The sequence below is a fragment of the Rhinichthys klamathensis genome, unplaced genomic scaffold, assembly GCF_029890125.1.
Source record: "Rhinichthys klamathensis goyatoka isolate OS25496 unplaced genomic scaffold, OSU_Roscu_1.1 h1tg000523l_1, whole genome shotgun sequence".
Taxonomy (NCBI): Eukaryota; Metazoa; Chordata; class Actinopteri; order Cypriniformes; family Leuciscidae; genus Rhinichthys; species Rhinichthys klamathensis.
Window position 1 is genome coordinate 3,340,001 of NW_026607002.1, and position 15,000 is coordinate 3,355,000.

At 36.3% G+C, this 15,000-nt stretch overlaps 1 protein-coding gene across 13 annotated transcripts in view; it reads left to right on the top strand.

Moving 5' to 3' along the window:
* Window positions 1-15,000, top strand: part of add1 (adducin 1 (alpha)) — a 65,284-nt gene that overhangs the window by 29,863 nt on the left and 20,421 nt on the right. For 9 of the 13 annotated variants that reach the window (XM_056238421.1, XM_056238426.1, XM_056238422.1 and 6 more), the window contains exons 10-11: window positions 9,457-9,804; window positions 13,367-13,462. In XM_056238421.1, the coding sequence (XP_056094396.1) occupies window positions 9,457-9,804; window positions 13,367-13,462 (444 nt within the window). The remainder of the gene's footprint in view (window positions 1-9,456; window positions 9,805-13,366; window positions 13,463-15,000) is intronic. The other 4 variants (XM_056238423.1, XM_056238432.1, XM_056238433.1 and 1 more) reach the window with 1 other exon arrangement.

Genomic DNA, 15,000 nt, shown 5'->3' on the forward strand with positions numbered 1-15,000 from the left:
AAAATGCTAATATGGAATTGATAAATGTCTATGCGCCTGTAAAATCAACAGAAAGAATGTTGTTTTTTGAAAATGTATGTGATAGCATAAAGCAATGTAATACAGAAAATGTTTTAGTACTGGGTGGAGATTTTAATTGTACAAGTAATGACTTGAAAAAATCAAATGGAGCCTCATATGGCTTCAAGAAGTAAATTAATAAATGTGATCAAAACTTGTCAACTTTGTGATGTGTGGAGAACTTTTCATTGCGATGAAAGACAGTATACATGGGCTCATGTGAAAGAAAACTGCATCTCTTTAGCAAGATTAGATCTTTTTTATTGTTTTAAATATCAGAAACTGTTTTAAATCTTGTGATATTTGTCCTGTTGGTTTCTCTGACCACTCAATGGTAGTAGCATGTGTTTTTATTAATTCTGTTAAATATAAGAGTGCCTACTGGCATTTTAATAGTGCTTTACTTGAAGATGCTCACTTTTGTAAGTGTTTTTCCTTCTTTTGGTTGGGGTGGAAGTCTAAAAAGTCTTCTTTTACATCTCAACAACAGTGGTGGGAGATTGGGAAGGTGCAAATACAGAAACTTTGTAATCAGTACACTTTCAATGTTACTAGAGACATAGTTCAATCCATGAGAAGTCTTGAGATGGATATTGTTGAACTGCAGGCGCTAAATGAAGCCTCTGCAAATCAAAATCAATTGCGGGCCCTTAAAGGAAAAAAAGCAGCCTTAGCAGATCTATTAGGTACAAGGTCTCAGGGGGCGTTGGTTAGATCCAGATTTCAAAGTCTTTCTGAAATGGATGCCCCGTCTAAGTTCTTCTTCAGTTTAGAAAGAAAAAATGGCCAAAGAAAAAGTATTCAGTGTTTACGGGCGGAAGATCGGAAAGCTCTGACTGAGGCCGCTGATATTCGAAAAAGGGCTGTCGGGTTTTATAAAGAGCTGTATTCCAAAAGTGTGGTGGATGGCCAGTTAATGGCTGAATTTGTGTCCAATCTACCAAAAATAAATGAAGATTCATATGCAGAACTGATATGTCCCTTAACAAAAGACGAATTGTTTAATGCCTTGCAGAGTATGAAGAATGGAAAAGCACCCGGATTGGACGGGTTGCCTGTTGATTTTTACAAGGCATATTGGCATTTGTTGGGAGATGATCTACTTATGGTTTTAAGTGATAGTTTGGACAAAGGACAACTGCCACTAAGCTGCAGAAGAGCTGTTTTGACTTTGCTCCCCAAGAAAGGGGATCTCAAAGAAATAAAAAATTGGAGGCCAGTTTCTTTATTATGCACTGATTATAAGATTTTATCAAAAGCTTTGGCAAACAGACTGAAGAATGTAATTGGACAGATTATACATTTAGATCAATCCTATTGTGTACCTAATAGATCAGTTGTGGATAATATATCCTTAATTCGAGATATTTTGGAAGTGTCTAGACTGTTTGGGGAAAAATGTGGCCTAATTTCCCTAGATCAAGAAAAGGCTTTTGATCGGGTGGATCATCAGTTTTTATGGCACACGTTTGAAACTTTTGGTTTTCCACCTGCCTTTACTGCCTTGATTAAAGTGTATTGAAAATAAATGGTGGTTTGAGTTGCCCTTTTAAAATACAAAGGGGGATTAGACAAGGATGTGCCTTGTCAGGTATGCTTTACACCATAGCAATAGAACCCATGTTAAAAAAAATTAGGACTCAATTAGATGGGTTTACATATGAGAGTACATTTCCACCTATAAAGTTATCAGCATATGCAGATGATGTTTTAGTTTTAACCAGTGGACAGAATGATGTTGATAAGCTGGTTGATATTGTTAACATTTATGCAAAAATCTCATCTGCAAAAGTTAATTGGACCAAAAGTTCAGCATATAGAGTTGGGAAATGGAATGAAGGAGAACTGGTATTACCAGGTGAATTGGTTTGGTCACAAAGAGGTTTGAAATATCTTGGAATTTTTTTGGGTGATGAAATAATAATGCAAAAAAACTGGGAAAATATTCTTGAGAATGTAGGAGGAAGGTGGAAATGGCTTTTACCTAAAATGTCCTTTAAGGGGAGAGCATTGATTATTAATAATTTAGTAGCCTCCTCATTATGGCACAGGTTAACAGTTTTAGAGCCTCCTGAAGGGGTTCTTGGAAAAATACAGGCCAAGATGATCAACTTCTTTTGGGATAAACTACATTGGTTACCGAGGAGTGTTCTGTACCTTCCAAAGGAAGAAGGGGGACAAGGGGTTGTTGACCTTGTAAGCAGGAAAGTACCGTTCAGGCTACAGTTTGTCCAAAAGTTTTTATACAGTCCCAGTATTTCGTGGTTTGGACCAGCCTGTTGCCTTTTGAGTAAGGTTGGTGGGTGGGGTTTTAGAAGAAATATCTTCTGGACAGATTGTAGGAGTTTTAATCTGAAGTCCATCTCTACCTTCTATGAAAGTTTAAGAAAAGCATGGTGTATGGTACAGGCCAAAAGAACATTGTCATATCAGTCACTGTTTTGGTTTTTGGAGGAGCCATTGATTAATGGTGCTCGATTCAACTTATGTGGAAATACAACTTTGTGGTTGATGCAAGTTTTAACAAAAGCCAAAGTTGTCAAAATGAAAGACTTGATAGAAGTTGCTGGTATCGCGTTGGACAATGCTGATGCACTCGCACAGAGACTTGGAATTAAATCAACAAGGACAGTCTATTTTTTATTAAATAAGTGCAGAGAAAATTTGAGTGAAGAAGACTGGAACTTTTTGACAAGTCAAGCTCTTCCTGATGAAACGGATCATTTTCCCAGTATGGTGATATCTAAAAGTGTAACAGAAAATGAAAATGTTTTAATGACCCCAGAGAATTCGAGAGAGATAATGTTTGATACAATGGGTGGAAAGAGTTTATATGCAGTTTGTGTGAAGGTGATAAATAAAGAGAAATTAAAACGGGCAGATACACCATGGAGAGATCATTTAAGTGTTGATTTTGATGTCAAACCATGTTGGGGCTCTTGTTACAAACCACCATTGACAAAAAATGTGGGTGATCTTCAATGGAGAATTTTACATGGAATTGTTGCTATAAATGCTTTTATTTCATTGTTGAATCCGAATGTGCAAGATAATTGTCCCTTTTGTGGTGAAAGAGAAACCATATTTCATTGTTTTATGCACTGTGAGAGACTAAGACCTTTATTTTGTTTATTGGAGTTTTTTTTTACAAATGTGGATGAAATATTTACAAGGATCGTGTTTATTTTTGGTTTTAATTTTTGTAAAGGAAAAATGAAGAAAGGACGGTTGTTAAACTTTATCCTAGGTCAAGCTAAAATGGCAGTTTATCTTAGTAGGAAATATGAAATTGCTGGTAGTAGTAAAAATGTTGAATTGTTGTTTAAGGGGCTTATAAAAGCAAGAATAAAACAACATGATTTTATTTTTTATTCTCATATGAGAAAATTGGAAATCTTTGAAGAGGTCTGGTGTGTACAAAGAATGTTGTGTTGGACTGAAAATGACACATTGCACTTTGTTGGAGATTTTGAGTATGCCTAAATGTGATTTTATGTAAATGTTGTGTTGTTTATTTTATTTTGTTTGTTGGATGTTAATAAATGTGTGTTAAATCTCTTTCTCTTTCTTTCTTTCTTTCTCTCTCTCTCTCTCTCTCTCTCTCTCTCTCTCTCTCTCTCTCTCTCTCTCTCTCTCTCTCTCTCTCTCTCTCTCTCTCTCTCTCTCTCTCTCTCTCTCTCTCTCTCTCTCTCTCACTTCCGGTGCGATTGGTGAGTGAGTGTGTGCGGAGCGGTGTGAGCGTGGTGCAGACTGATGTGAGTGAAGTTTTCTTTTTTCTCTCTCTTCTTTTTCTGCTTATTTTTCTTTATTTTATTAGTTTTGTTTTTTTTTGTTTTTGTTTTTGATGGTTGGTTGTTATTAGGTTTTTGTTAGTCTAGTTTGAGGGCCGTGTGTGATCCGTTTTTTGGAGGCATGTCGGCCCGTCAAACGCAGGGTTTGAGTTCACTCACGAGACGCCATGCGATTAAGGTGGCGTCGGCGGTGAGCGTTGAAGAATGTTGCTTGGCCATTGGGGAAGTGGTGGGTCACGCGAGCGTTTTGTCCGCTTCCCGAATGAACAATGCAACAGTGGTTTTTCTGGATAGTGTGGACAAAGCAAATGAGTTGGTTGAACGAGGAATTGTCATTGATGGTGAATTCATTTCAATTCTCCCTCTTTCCTTACCAGCGAAAAAGGTTATATTATCTAATGTGCCACCTTTTGTCAGTGATGGTTTTCTAACGGAGGCTTTGACACGTTACGGAAAGTTGGTGTCTGCAATAAAAAAGATTCCGATTAGTAGCGACTCGCCTTTATTGAAACATATTGTTTCTTTTAGGCGGTTTGTGTACATGGTTATTCCGGACGATGCAGATTTAGATCTTACACTGAATTTTCGAAGTGACGATTTTAACTATGCTATTTACGTCACGACTGGAAAAGTCAAATGCTTTGGATGTGGTAATACAGGGCATTTAATTCGGAATTGTCCCAACAAAAATACTGAGGGAGAAAAAGGGGGAAAAAATGGAACAGTTGAACTTGAAGAAAAGGATGGAAAGGAGTCTGAGGCGGAAGCGCAGGTAATAGGCTTGGCTTTGGAAAATAATAATGTTGTAGATCGCACGTTAGAATTTGAGGCTGAACCAGTTCCTTCTCAGATTGAGCAAGGGAATAGTAATCCTAATGTTCTACCTACTACAGTAAATGATTCAAGCGTCTTAGACACGGTGGCTTCCTCTTCAGAAGGTAAAGAGGAAGGTGCAAATGATGATGAGATTAGGGTAGCTTGTGAAGGTGCACAGTTACTTTCGGAACAAGAGCAATTTTTTTTCAAGACTCCCCAAAAAAGAAAAATGGAAAATAAGTTGTTAGACGCTAAAGTAAGTAAGACCGTTGGTCTACAAAATGAGGAAATGCAAGATACGGAAAGTGACAGTGACTCGTCAGAATGCAGTATGAGTTTTTCACAAGGTGAAACTAACGTTACTGATCGAAGTTATGGTCTTGAGGACATAAAATTGTTCCTCAGGGCAACAAAAAATAAAAGGGGTGTAAAAATAAAAGAATTTTTTCCTGACTTGAAACAATTTGCTGATCAAGCAAAAAGTGGGATGGCTAGTGATTCCTTTACCAACAAAGAAGTATATAGGTTGAAGAAAATTGTGAGAAACATAAACAGCACCCTTGAAAATGATGCGGTTTAAGATGAAGAAAAATAATTTCTTTTTTTGTGGTAAATTGAGGTTGTTCTTTTTCTTTTTCTTCATTATGAGTGAAGTACATATTGCGTCTATGAATGTTAATGGGGCAAGGAATCCTAAAAAAAGAGCACAGATTTTTGAAGAAATGGTACAGAAAAACATAGATATAGCTTTTTTACAAGAAACTCATAGTAGTATAGATAATGTGGTTGACTGGATGAAGGAATTTAATGGTATATCTGTATTAAGTCATTATTCAAATGTGAGTGGTGGAGTTGCTATTCTTTTTAGTAAAAATTTTAAACCGATCTCGTATGATGTAGATGAAATTATGAAAGGTAGATTGTTAAAAGTCAGAGCTATTTATGAAACTTTTGTATTTGTTTTTATTTGTGTTTATACTCCAACAGCACCTATAGAAAGGTTACTGTTTTTAGATACTCTTTGTTCAACGCTTGAAAACTGCTGTACTGAAGATTTTCTATTTGTGGGTGGTGATTTTAATTGCACTGAACTTGATATAGACCGTAATCATGTTGAACCTCATATGGCTTCGCGCAAACGTTTAATTCATTTGATTGAGAAATTTGATTTATGTGACATTTGGAGAACTATGAATGATAATGAAAAGCAATATACATGGGCTCATGTACGCGATAATCATATATCATTGGCTAGGTTAGATAGATTTTATATTTTTAAACATCATTTGAATGTGTTTAACAAATGTTTTATCACACCTTTGTCTTTTACTGATCATCAAATGGTCAGTTGTAAATTTATTTTAAATTCAGTGAAATCTAAGAGTGCATATTGGCATTTTAATACAAGTCTTTTAAATGATAAATTATTTACTGAATCATTTAAATTTTTTTGGAAGGTTTTTAAAGAAGATAAATCTTCTTTTAAATCTATACAACAATGGTGGGATTATGGCAAGGTGCAAATAAAACAATTCACACAACAATATACTCAAAATGTCACAAAAGAATTGAATCGTTCTTTAATAATGCTTGAAAAAGATTTGATGGATTTACAAAAGTTGTCTCAGACCTCAAGTGATAGTAATTTTATGGAAACCTTTTTAAAGAAAAAAACTGAACTTAAAGAGCTATTAGAACATAAAGCACAAGGAGCATTAGTTCGTGCTCATTTTCTAAATATTGATCAAATGGATGCGCCTTCCAAATATTTCTTTGGTCATGAAAAAAAAAATGGGCAGAAACGTTTAATTCATGCTCTGCGTTCTGAGGATGGTATTTTGTTATCCAATCCCAGACAGATGCGTGAGATAACAAGACAGTTCTATCAGTCCCTGTACAGAAGTGAACTTGAGCCGGAAAAGGAGGGAAAATGCCCTTTCTTGGAGGATCTACCTAAGATATCAGAAGAGTCCAATGAAGAACTGGAATGTGGCCTAACTCTGGGAGAGCTGTATAAAGCACTTCATGATATGGAGTCTGGGAAAGCTCCGGGAGTAGATGGGCTTCCAGTGGACTTCTTCAAAGCTTTCTGGTCGGAGTTGGGAGTTGACATGCTAGAGGTGTTCAATGACAGCTTGCTAAAGGGTCGGCTGCCTTTGAGCTGCCGAAGGGCAGTGGTCACTCTCCTTCCGAAAAAAGGAGATCTTACTGAAATCAAGAACTGGAGGCCGGTATCACTTCTGTGCAGTGATTATAAGTTACTGTCTAAAACTTTAGCTAATAGATTGACTAAAGTAATGGGACAGGTGATTCATCTAGATCAATCTTACTGTATACCAAACAGGTCAATCTTTGACAATATTTCTTTAATTAGAGATATTATACAGGTTTCCAAATTATTTAATATCAATTGTGGTTTGTTGTCTTTAGACCAAGAGAAAGCTTTCGACCGGGTTGAGCATGCTTATTTATGGGACGTTTTAAAGGCTTTTGGTTTTAATGAGAAGTTTTCAAACATGATTAAAATTCTTTATGGTGACATTGAGAGTGTAATTAAGTTTAATGGTGGCTTATGTGCTCCATTCGAGGTCAGTAGAGGTATTAGACAAGGTTGTTCATTATCTGGAATGCTATATTCTCTTGCTATTGAACCACTTCTACAAACAATCAGGAAGAATTTAGATGGTTTAAGGGTACCATTGTGTGATGTTAAGTTCTGTATATCAGCTTATGCTGACGACCTAATAATAATGATTAATAAACAAAGTGATATTCATGTTTTATTTACATTGATTGAAGACTTTGGAAAATGGTCCTCAGCAAAAGTAAATTGGAAAAAAAGTGAGGCATTTCTACTGGGGGACTGGAATGATAAGAAACCAATTCTTCCTGAAGGTCTGTGTTGGAATAGGTGGGGTTTGAAATATCTTGGAGTTTTTTTAGGAGATGATAATGTCATTCAAAAAAATTGGGATGGGTTATTACAAAAAGTGAAAGGTCGTCTAGACAAATGGAAGTGGATTCTACCCAACTTGTCTTATAGGGGAAGAACACTTATTGTAAATAATTTGGTTGCTTCACTTTTATGGCACAGATTGGTTTGTATTGATCCTCCATCAAAATTGATGGCTGAAATTCAAGCGGTTTTTGTTGATTTTTTTTGGGACAAGCTTCATTGGGTTCCGCAGAGTATTTTATTTTTGCCCAAAGAAGAGGGGGGCCAAGGATTGGTACATCTCCAGAGCAGGATTGCAGCTTTTCGGCTGCATTTTCTTCAAAGACTTCTTGATGGACCGATGAATGTCAGTTGGAGGGCGATCAGTGGTGTTTTATTAAGGACTGTTGGAAACCTTGGAATGGATAAATCTCTTTTTTTAATGGACCCGAAGTGCTTGGATCTTTCGAAATTGTCATCATTTTATCAGCAGCTTTTCAAGATCTGGAGTTTTTTTCATATTCAAAGGACTGAAAATTTTCATTCCATTTACTGGTTGCTTAATGAACCCTTGATTTGTAATGCAAGACTGGATCTGTCTGCATCCAATTTTTTACCAGGATTTAATAAGACTTTACAAAACTCAGGAATTTTTGTTTTAAAACATTTAATGGGTTTAACTGGACCTCATTTTAAGAATGTAGAAGCTGCCACTGTAAAATTGGGAATCAGATCTGTTCGTTCAGTAACTCGATTTGTGAATAAGTTAAAAGAATGCTTTACGGATGAAGAAACAATGATGTTAGAGGATTTCTTTTCAGGGACTTGTGTCACTGACAGTGAAGATCTTTTTCCTTGTTTGTTGATTCAACCAAATGTTGAAGAATATTCTGGGTGTTTCTTTCAACAAAATAGGTTCTCATCTGTTGATTTTTTCTCATGTGGGCGGAAAGAGTTGTATAGAATGTGTGTGCTCTTTCTCAACAAAAAGACACTTGATAAGAGAGTTGATACTCCTTGGCGTTCGGTCTTAAAAATAGGTGATGAGGTAAGACCCGAGTGGAGAGTTTTGTACAAGCCACCATTATCGAAAAGAACAGGGGACTTGCAGTGGAGAATCCTGCATGGGGCAATTGCGGTGAATTCTTTTGTTTCAATTTTGGATTCAAAGAATGACTCAGGTTGCCCTTTTTGTTCTCAAAAAGAGACTGTGTTTCATGCATTTATGCAATGCATCAGACTAAAAAAATTGCTTGTAATGGTGAAAGAGTTGTGCAATAAGTTTAACGAGCATTGTTGTCATGAAACTTTTATTTTTGGTTTTAAATATACACAGACAAAGCGTGTTACGTTTCAGTTGTTGAATTTTATTCTTGGGCAAGCGAAAATGGCGATTTATATGAGTAGAAAAAGCAAAATAGAACAAAAAAGCAATGATGATGTTATTATTGTTTTTAAGTCTCTAATTAGAGCAAGAATTTTGATAGATTTCAGATTTTACAGAGCTATGTGTGATCTTGATACTTTTGTTTTGAAATGGTGTGTTTGTGATGTTTTGTGTAAAATTGTCGATGATGATTTAGTATTGTGTTTTTAATTTTTCTGTTGTAAGTTAATTGTGAGGTGATTTTGTAAATAAAGTTTTTTTCAAAATCAAAATCTCTCTCTCTCTCTCTCTCTCTCTCTCTCTCTCTCTCTCTTTCTTTTTCTCTCCCTCTCTCTCTCTCTCTTTCTGTCTCAATCTTTCTCTCTCTCTCTCTCTCTCTCTCTCTCTCTCTCTCTCTCTCTCTCTCTCTCTCTCTCTCTCTCTCTCTCTCTCTCTCTCTCTCTCTCTCTCTCTCTCCCCTTCCACAGGGCTACAGGACTGGTTACCCGTACCGTTGCCCGGCGCTGCGTGATAAAGCTAAAAAGTACAGTGACGTTGAGATTCCCGCTTCAGCCACGGGCTACTCATACGCCGAGGACAGTGACTCGGGTGCGCGCTCCCCGTTAAAGCACAGCTTTCAGCGGCAGCAGCGGGACAAGACTCGCTGGCTAGCCGCCGCGCGGCCCGACGAGTCGGCAGAGGAAGGCCAGGACGGCAGCGGTAGCCCCAAGGCGAAGACTAAGGTGTGGACGAACATAACACACGATCACGTGAAACCCTTGCTGCAGTCTCTCTCGTCCGGTGTCTGCGTGCCAAGCTGTATTACCAACTGCTTGGTCTGTGCCAACCTTATTGTTCATAGTTTAGAAACGTACTGCTACTGAGCTAGAGAGGGCGGCTGGTTAGCACCCCGACACCAGGGCAAAAAAACAAACTAATCATACCCAAGTGGTTTTGGGTGTGTATGCCTTTTTCTTCGAGTAAAATGTTTGACAACCAAAGAAAATTGTCCTTTAGACTCGTTTCGTCCTGTAAATATACAGCTTTTCTCTCTCGGCTGACTTCTTAAGGCAAGGCACTACAGGTCAATAGGGGAAAAACATTATCATAACACACCCTGTGATATCTATTATCCATTGTGAAAAAAAAAATAGTGTTACAAGTTTTTTAATGTTTAACATATGCAAATGAAGCATACTCTAATTAAATATGCACTGATTTGCATACATTTCTACAATAGAAATCTGAACATTGGATAAAGCCATGTTGAAAAATTCTTGTTTCATTGATGTTTTACTTTATCACTATAAATCAGAAAATACTGTCAACAGCCAGAAAAAAATATTTGCACCAAATTATATATTAACAAAGCGTAAAACCTTCGGAATACAGATAGTAATTGACTTGCAGCCTGTAATGATATGTATTGTAAGTGAAATCTAAAGATGCAATAGATAAAGTGCAATAAAATAAACACTTTATTTAGGATGCTTTCTTTCCACTAGTTTGAAACAACACTTTATGGAAAGCAAAATTTAACTCATCAATTTCTTTCTATTTTTTTTGCTTGTAGTTCTTGTCTTAAGATTCTCACTGGGTTTGATCACTTGCTCCAGATTGCATTTCTTTAACTTATTAACTAACCCATTAATCTGTTCTAGATCTTGCTTTCTCTGATTTCTCTCTAAGCTAGTCTGTATGTCAATCACAGCGTCAGGCTCCTCCCCCTCTCTCACGATTGGTCGAAGGGGTGTCAGGGTTCTCTCCGGCTGCTCAGTGCATGCGGTGTTGCATGATTGATCAGATGCATTGTGGATCTTCTCCTGGGGGACCAGGAGGGTGTGGCATGTGCGGCTAATCTTTACTGTTGCTATGGATTTTCCTCCCGTTTCTGTTGTTGTTTGTTTCATTTATTGCTTTATTTCGCACCTCTTGCATTGTTTGTGTTTCAATGGAGCCGTTACTCCACATGAACGGTTTCCTCAGAGCAAACCAAGTTCCTATCGCAGGAAGCCATTTGAGTGGATAATGTACTTACTGTGCACTTAGATGCAGTGATGAAGACAGCAAATACTGCAGTACAGTAGAAGACTTATAGTATGATCATTTATGATAAAAGCCTGTCGCATTGGAAAGCTTTGGAGTGAACTGATGGATGAATCTCACAAAAAAATGTCATGTTTCATCTAAAAATAATATAACAGAAAATATGAAATTCTACTTTGCATAGAGAAAATATAACTTTTTTTAGGACCGTTAAGATGTATTAGTTTTTCCATTTTGACATTACTTTAATGACAAATAAGCCCCGTGTTGTATTTTAGCAGGCTACTAATGTGTGCTTCATTGCCATGAATATAATGTCATAATTAAAAAAAAATCTAGTATCTTTAAGTTATACCTTAAAAAAAATTTGGTTTACTGATATTAAACATTTTTTTAATGTAAGGCCAGATATAGATTTTAAGATAATCTCTATAAAAATTCTATATTTTTTCTGTTCATATTTTTGCTACTTTTACCATGTTTCTTCTATCTGTCATAGCTTTAAATTACTAACAAATCTTTTAGTGTTTGGGTGAAATATGAGTTTTTATGAGTTTCACCTAGACTGCAAATGAAAATGCTTCCAAGAAAATAACAATAATTAAGGCAATCAAGGAACATCAGAGAAAAAGCAGGTTTTTGCCGCACACTCTGTGGGAGAAAAAGCTCGGCTGCTTCTAGTTCTGGAGTTGTGGCTTGCTGTTTGATGACTCCTTAAACCGCTTAAAAACATTTGTTGGCTTTTTAATTCCTCTTTTCGATTTTTCTGAGTTTCCTTTTCTTCTTTCTGAATTGGATTTATCTTTTCCTGAACTCTTCCTGAGCGCATGAGTGTATTTTAACTTTTCAAATTTCAAAATCATCCAAAAAAAAAGAAAGGAAAAATCATTGGTTCATGAGTGGTTGTTAACTCTCCGAACGATTGTCTCTAGTTGGGGGAGAGCGTGTTGTGTTGTGGGGCTCTAAACGTGATCAGTGAGTATTTCATGTTTACGTGTTCATCCCATGTGCCCCGTTTCTCCAGCGCCCATACGGAAACCCTTCCTCATGACTTTATTTCATTTTGGTAAAAGCAAGTAACTCATTGGCTACTCATGCTATTCTTACCCAGGCCAAAGGCCAACTATCCTTGCTTCAGAAATAATTAGTACTCGCTCTTCATCTTTATTTGAATCCATGTATCAGAGCTTTTGGAGTAAACCTCTGAAACTTTAAGCTGAAACTTCATAAACTGAAGTTCATCTTGTACGTTTTAAGAAAAGTTGGGCGTAATTCTGTCCTTCCTCACTGTGTGTGTGTCTGTGTGTCTGTGTGTCTCTGTGTCTCTGTGTGTGTGTGTGTCTCTGTGTCTCTGTGTCTCTGTGTCTCTGTGTCTCTGTGTCTCTGTGTGTGTGTGTGTGTGTGTGTGTGTGTGTGTGTGTGTGTGTGTGTGTCTCTCTGTGTCTTTGTGTGTGTGTCTCTCTGTGTGTGTGTGTGTGTGTCTCTGTGTGTCTCTGTGTGTCTCTGTGTGTCTCTGTGTGTCTCTGTGTGTCTTTGTGTGTCTCTGTGTGTGTGTGTGTGTGTGTGTGTCTGTGTGTGAGCATGAGTGTGTCTGTGTGTCTGTGTGTGAGAGTGTGTGAGAGTGTGTGAGAGTGACTGAGAGTGTGTGTGAGAGAGTGACTGAGAGTGTGTGATTGAGTGACTGAGTGACTGAGAGTGTGTGTGTGTTGTTCCAGTATCTGAAGGTATTTTCTGGCTGTCCACTCACGCCTCTGTCCACTGCTAAACACACACCAGCTTCTGCCTCCTCACCCCACACCTGCCTCCCTCGTGGTCCATCATCTTCCTGAATCTTCTGTTTTTCTCTTTGTGTGTGTGTGCTCTTTTCTTTCTTTTTAGCATTTTCTGTCGTTACTATACGCCCAACGGCAGTATCAATGATGATGAGGGCAACGGCTGCCCCGGCACGGATGATGTCAAATTTAAGTTTATACGTATTGATTTAGAATCATATTTATTGTGGTGATTTGTCAACAAATGTGGTTTAATATAATGTTAAATTGAAATCATTTGAAAAGTTAATTCTTACTGATTAATTGCTTTGTGTGCAGAGGATTAGTGGAATTTGGAATGTTTAGAATTTAGAATTCTTGTGATGACCAGAGTTCCACGTTTTCCCAAAGCAAACTGTACATCATCATTGGTTCGTTGCTCAGTGGACAATTATAATTTGACCAATAATGTTTCAGATCTGCTTTTGTGTTTATTTCGTATTGTTTGAGAGGCATGAATTAAACTTTTTTTTGTTGTTGTTAATGGGCAAGTTTTCCTTCGTTTCGGTTTATTTGAATGGCTGTGCTTTGATCATTTCAGTGGACTAAGGAGGACGGTCTCAGACAGGGTGCTGTGGCCAATCAGTTTGTCCCGATGAACACCAACCCCAAAGAGGTCCAAGAGATGCGCAACAAGGTCTGAACCTTTTTCCCATGTAGATTTAAGACATTTCAGTGAGGAGGAAGCAAACACTGTCCTGTGTAGGGTTGGGAATCGAAAATCGATTGTTATAAAAATAAAAAATTTTGATTCCTCTTATCGATTCCTTTGTGAGTATTTCAATATGACTTTAAACCATTCAAGCGTGTGACGACTCTCTCGTGCTGTTTTCTGTGGTGCAGGCGTGTGTAACTATATTGGGCAACTCTTAAAGTGACAGTAGCCTTATACTCCTGCTGCCATCTCTATAATAACACTAATCAAACAACACGAGACAAAGAGAAAATGCACTCGTTCTTGACTGAATAACTTTTCTAACTATATTTGTAATGTTAATTTTTTTTATAAAGCACAATGTTATTTTACATTTTATTACTTAAAACTAGGGCTGTGCAAAGATTAATTGCGATTAATCGCATCCAAAATAAAAGTTTGTGTTTACATAATATATGTGTGTGTGCTGTGTATAATTATTTTGTATATATAAATACACACACATGCATGTATATGTTTAAGAAAATGTGTTATTCATATATAAAATATTTATATTTATATATAATATAGATTATGTATTTTTATATATATATATATATATACACTACCGTTCAAAAGTTTGGGGTCAGTGAGAATTTTATTTTTATTTTTTGGAGGAAAGAAATCAATACTTTTATTTATCAAGGTATAATTAATTTGATCGAAAGTGACAGTAAAGACATATATAATGTTACAAAAGTCTTTTGAACTTCCTATTCATCAAAGAATCCAAAAAAAAAAAAAAAAACTGTACAACTGACAGACCAACAACTGTTTCAACATTGATAATAATAATAAATGTTTCTTGAGCATCAAATCCTCATATTATACTGATTTGTGAAGGATCATTTGACACTGAAGACACTGACACTGGTGATGCTGAAAATTCAGCTTTGATCACAGGAATAAATTACACTTTACTATATATTCACACAGAAAACAGCTGATTTACACTGGAATAATATTTAATACTATGTATTTTTAATCAAACAAGCGCAGCCATGGTTAGCAGAAGAGAATTCTTTTAAAAGTATTTAAAATCGTACCGACCCCAAACTTTTGAACGGTAGTGTGTATATATATATATATATATATATATATATATATATATATATATATATATATATATATATATATACAGTATTTACGTGCAAATAATTCTTAAATATATAGATGCATGCATATGTTTTTATATATACAAAATAATTATACACAGCACACACACATATATTATGTAAACACAAACTTTTATTTTGGATGCGATTAATCGCAATTAATCTTTGCACAGCCCTAGTTAAAACACTGTTTATTTTAATCGTATCTTTGTTCAGTTGTATCTATGTTGTGATTGCTCATTTTTATTTGTTCTTTTTTAGTTTACTTGTCTTTAATAATGCTTGAAATTTATATTAGTTAGGCTGGTTGTTTTAGGCTTGGTATTTTTAAACCACAGGCAAAGTGTTCTTTAACCTTTTGTTTTT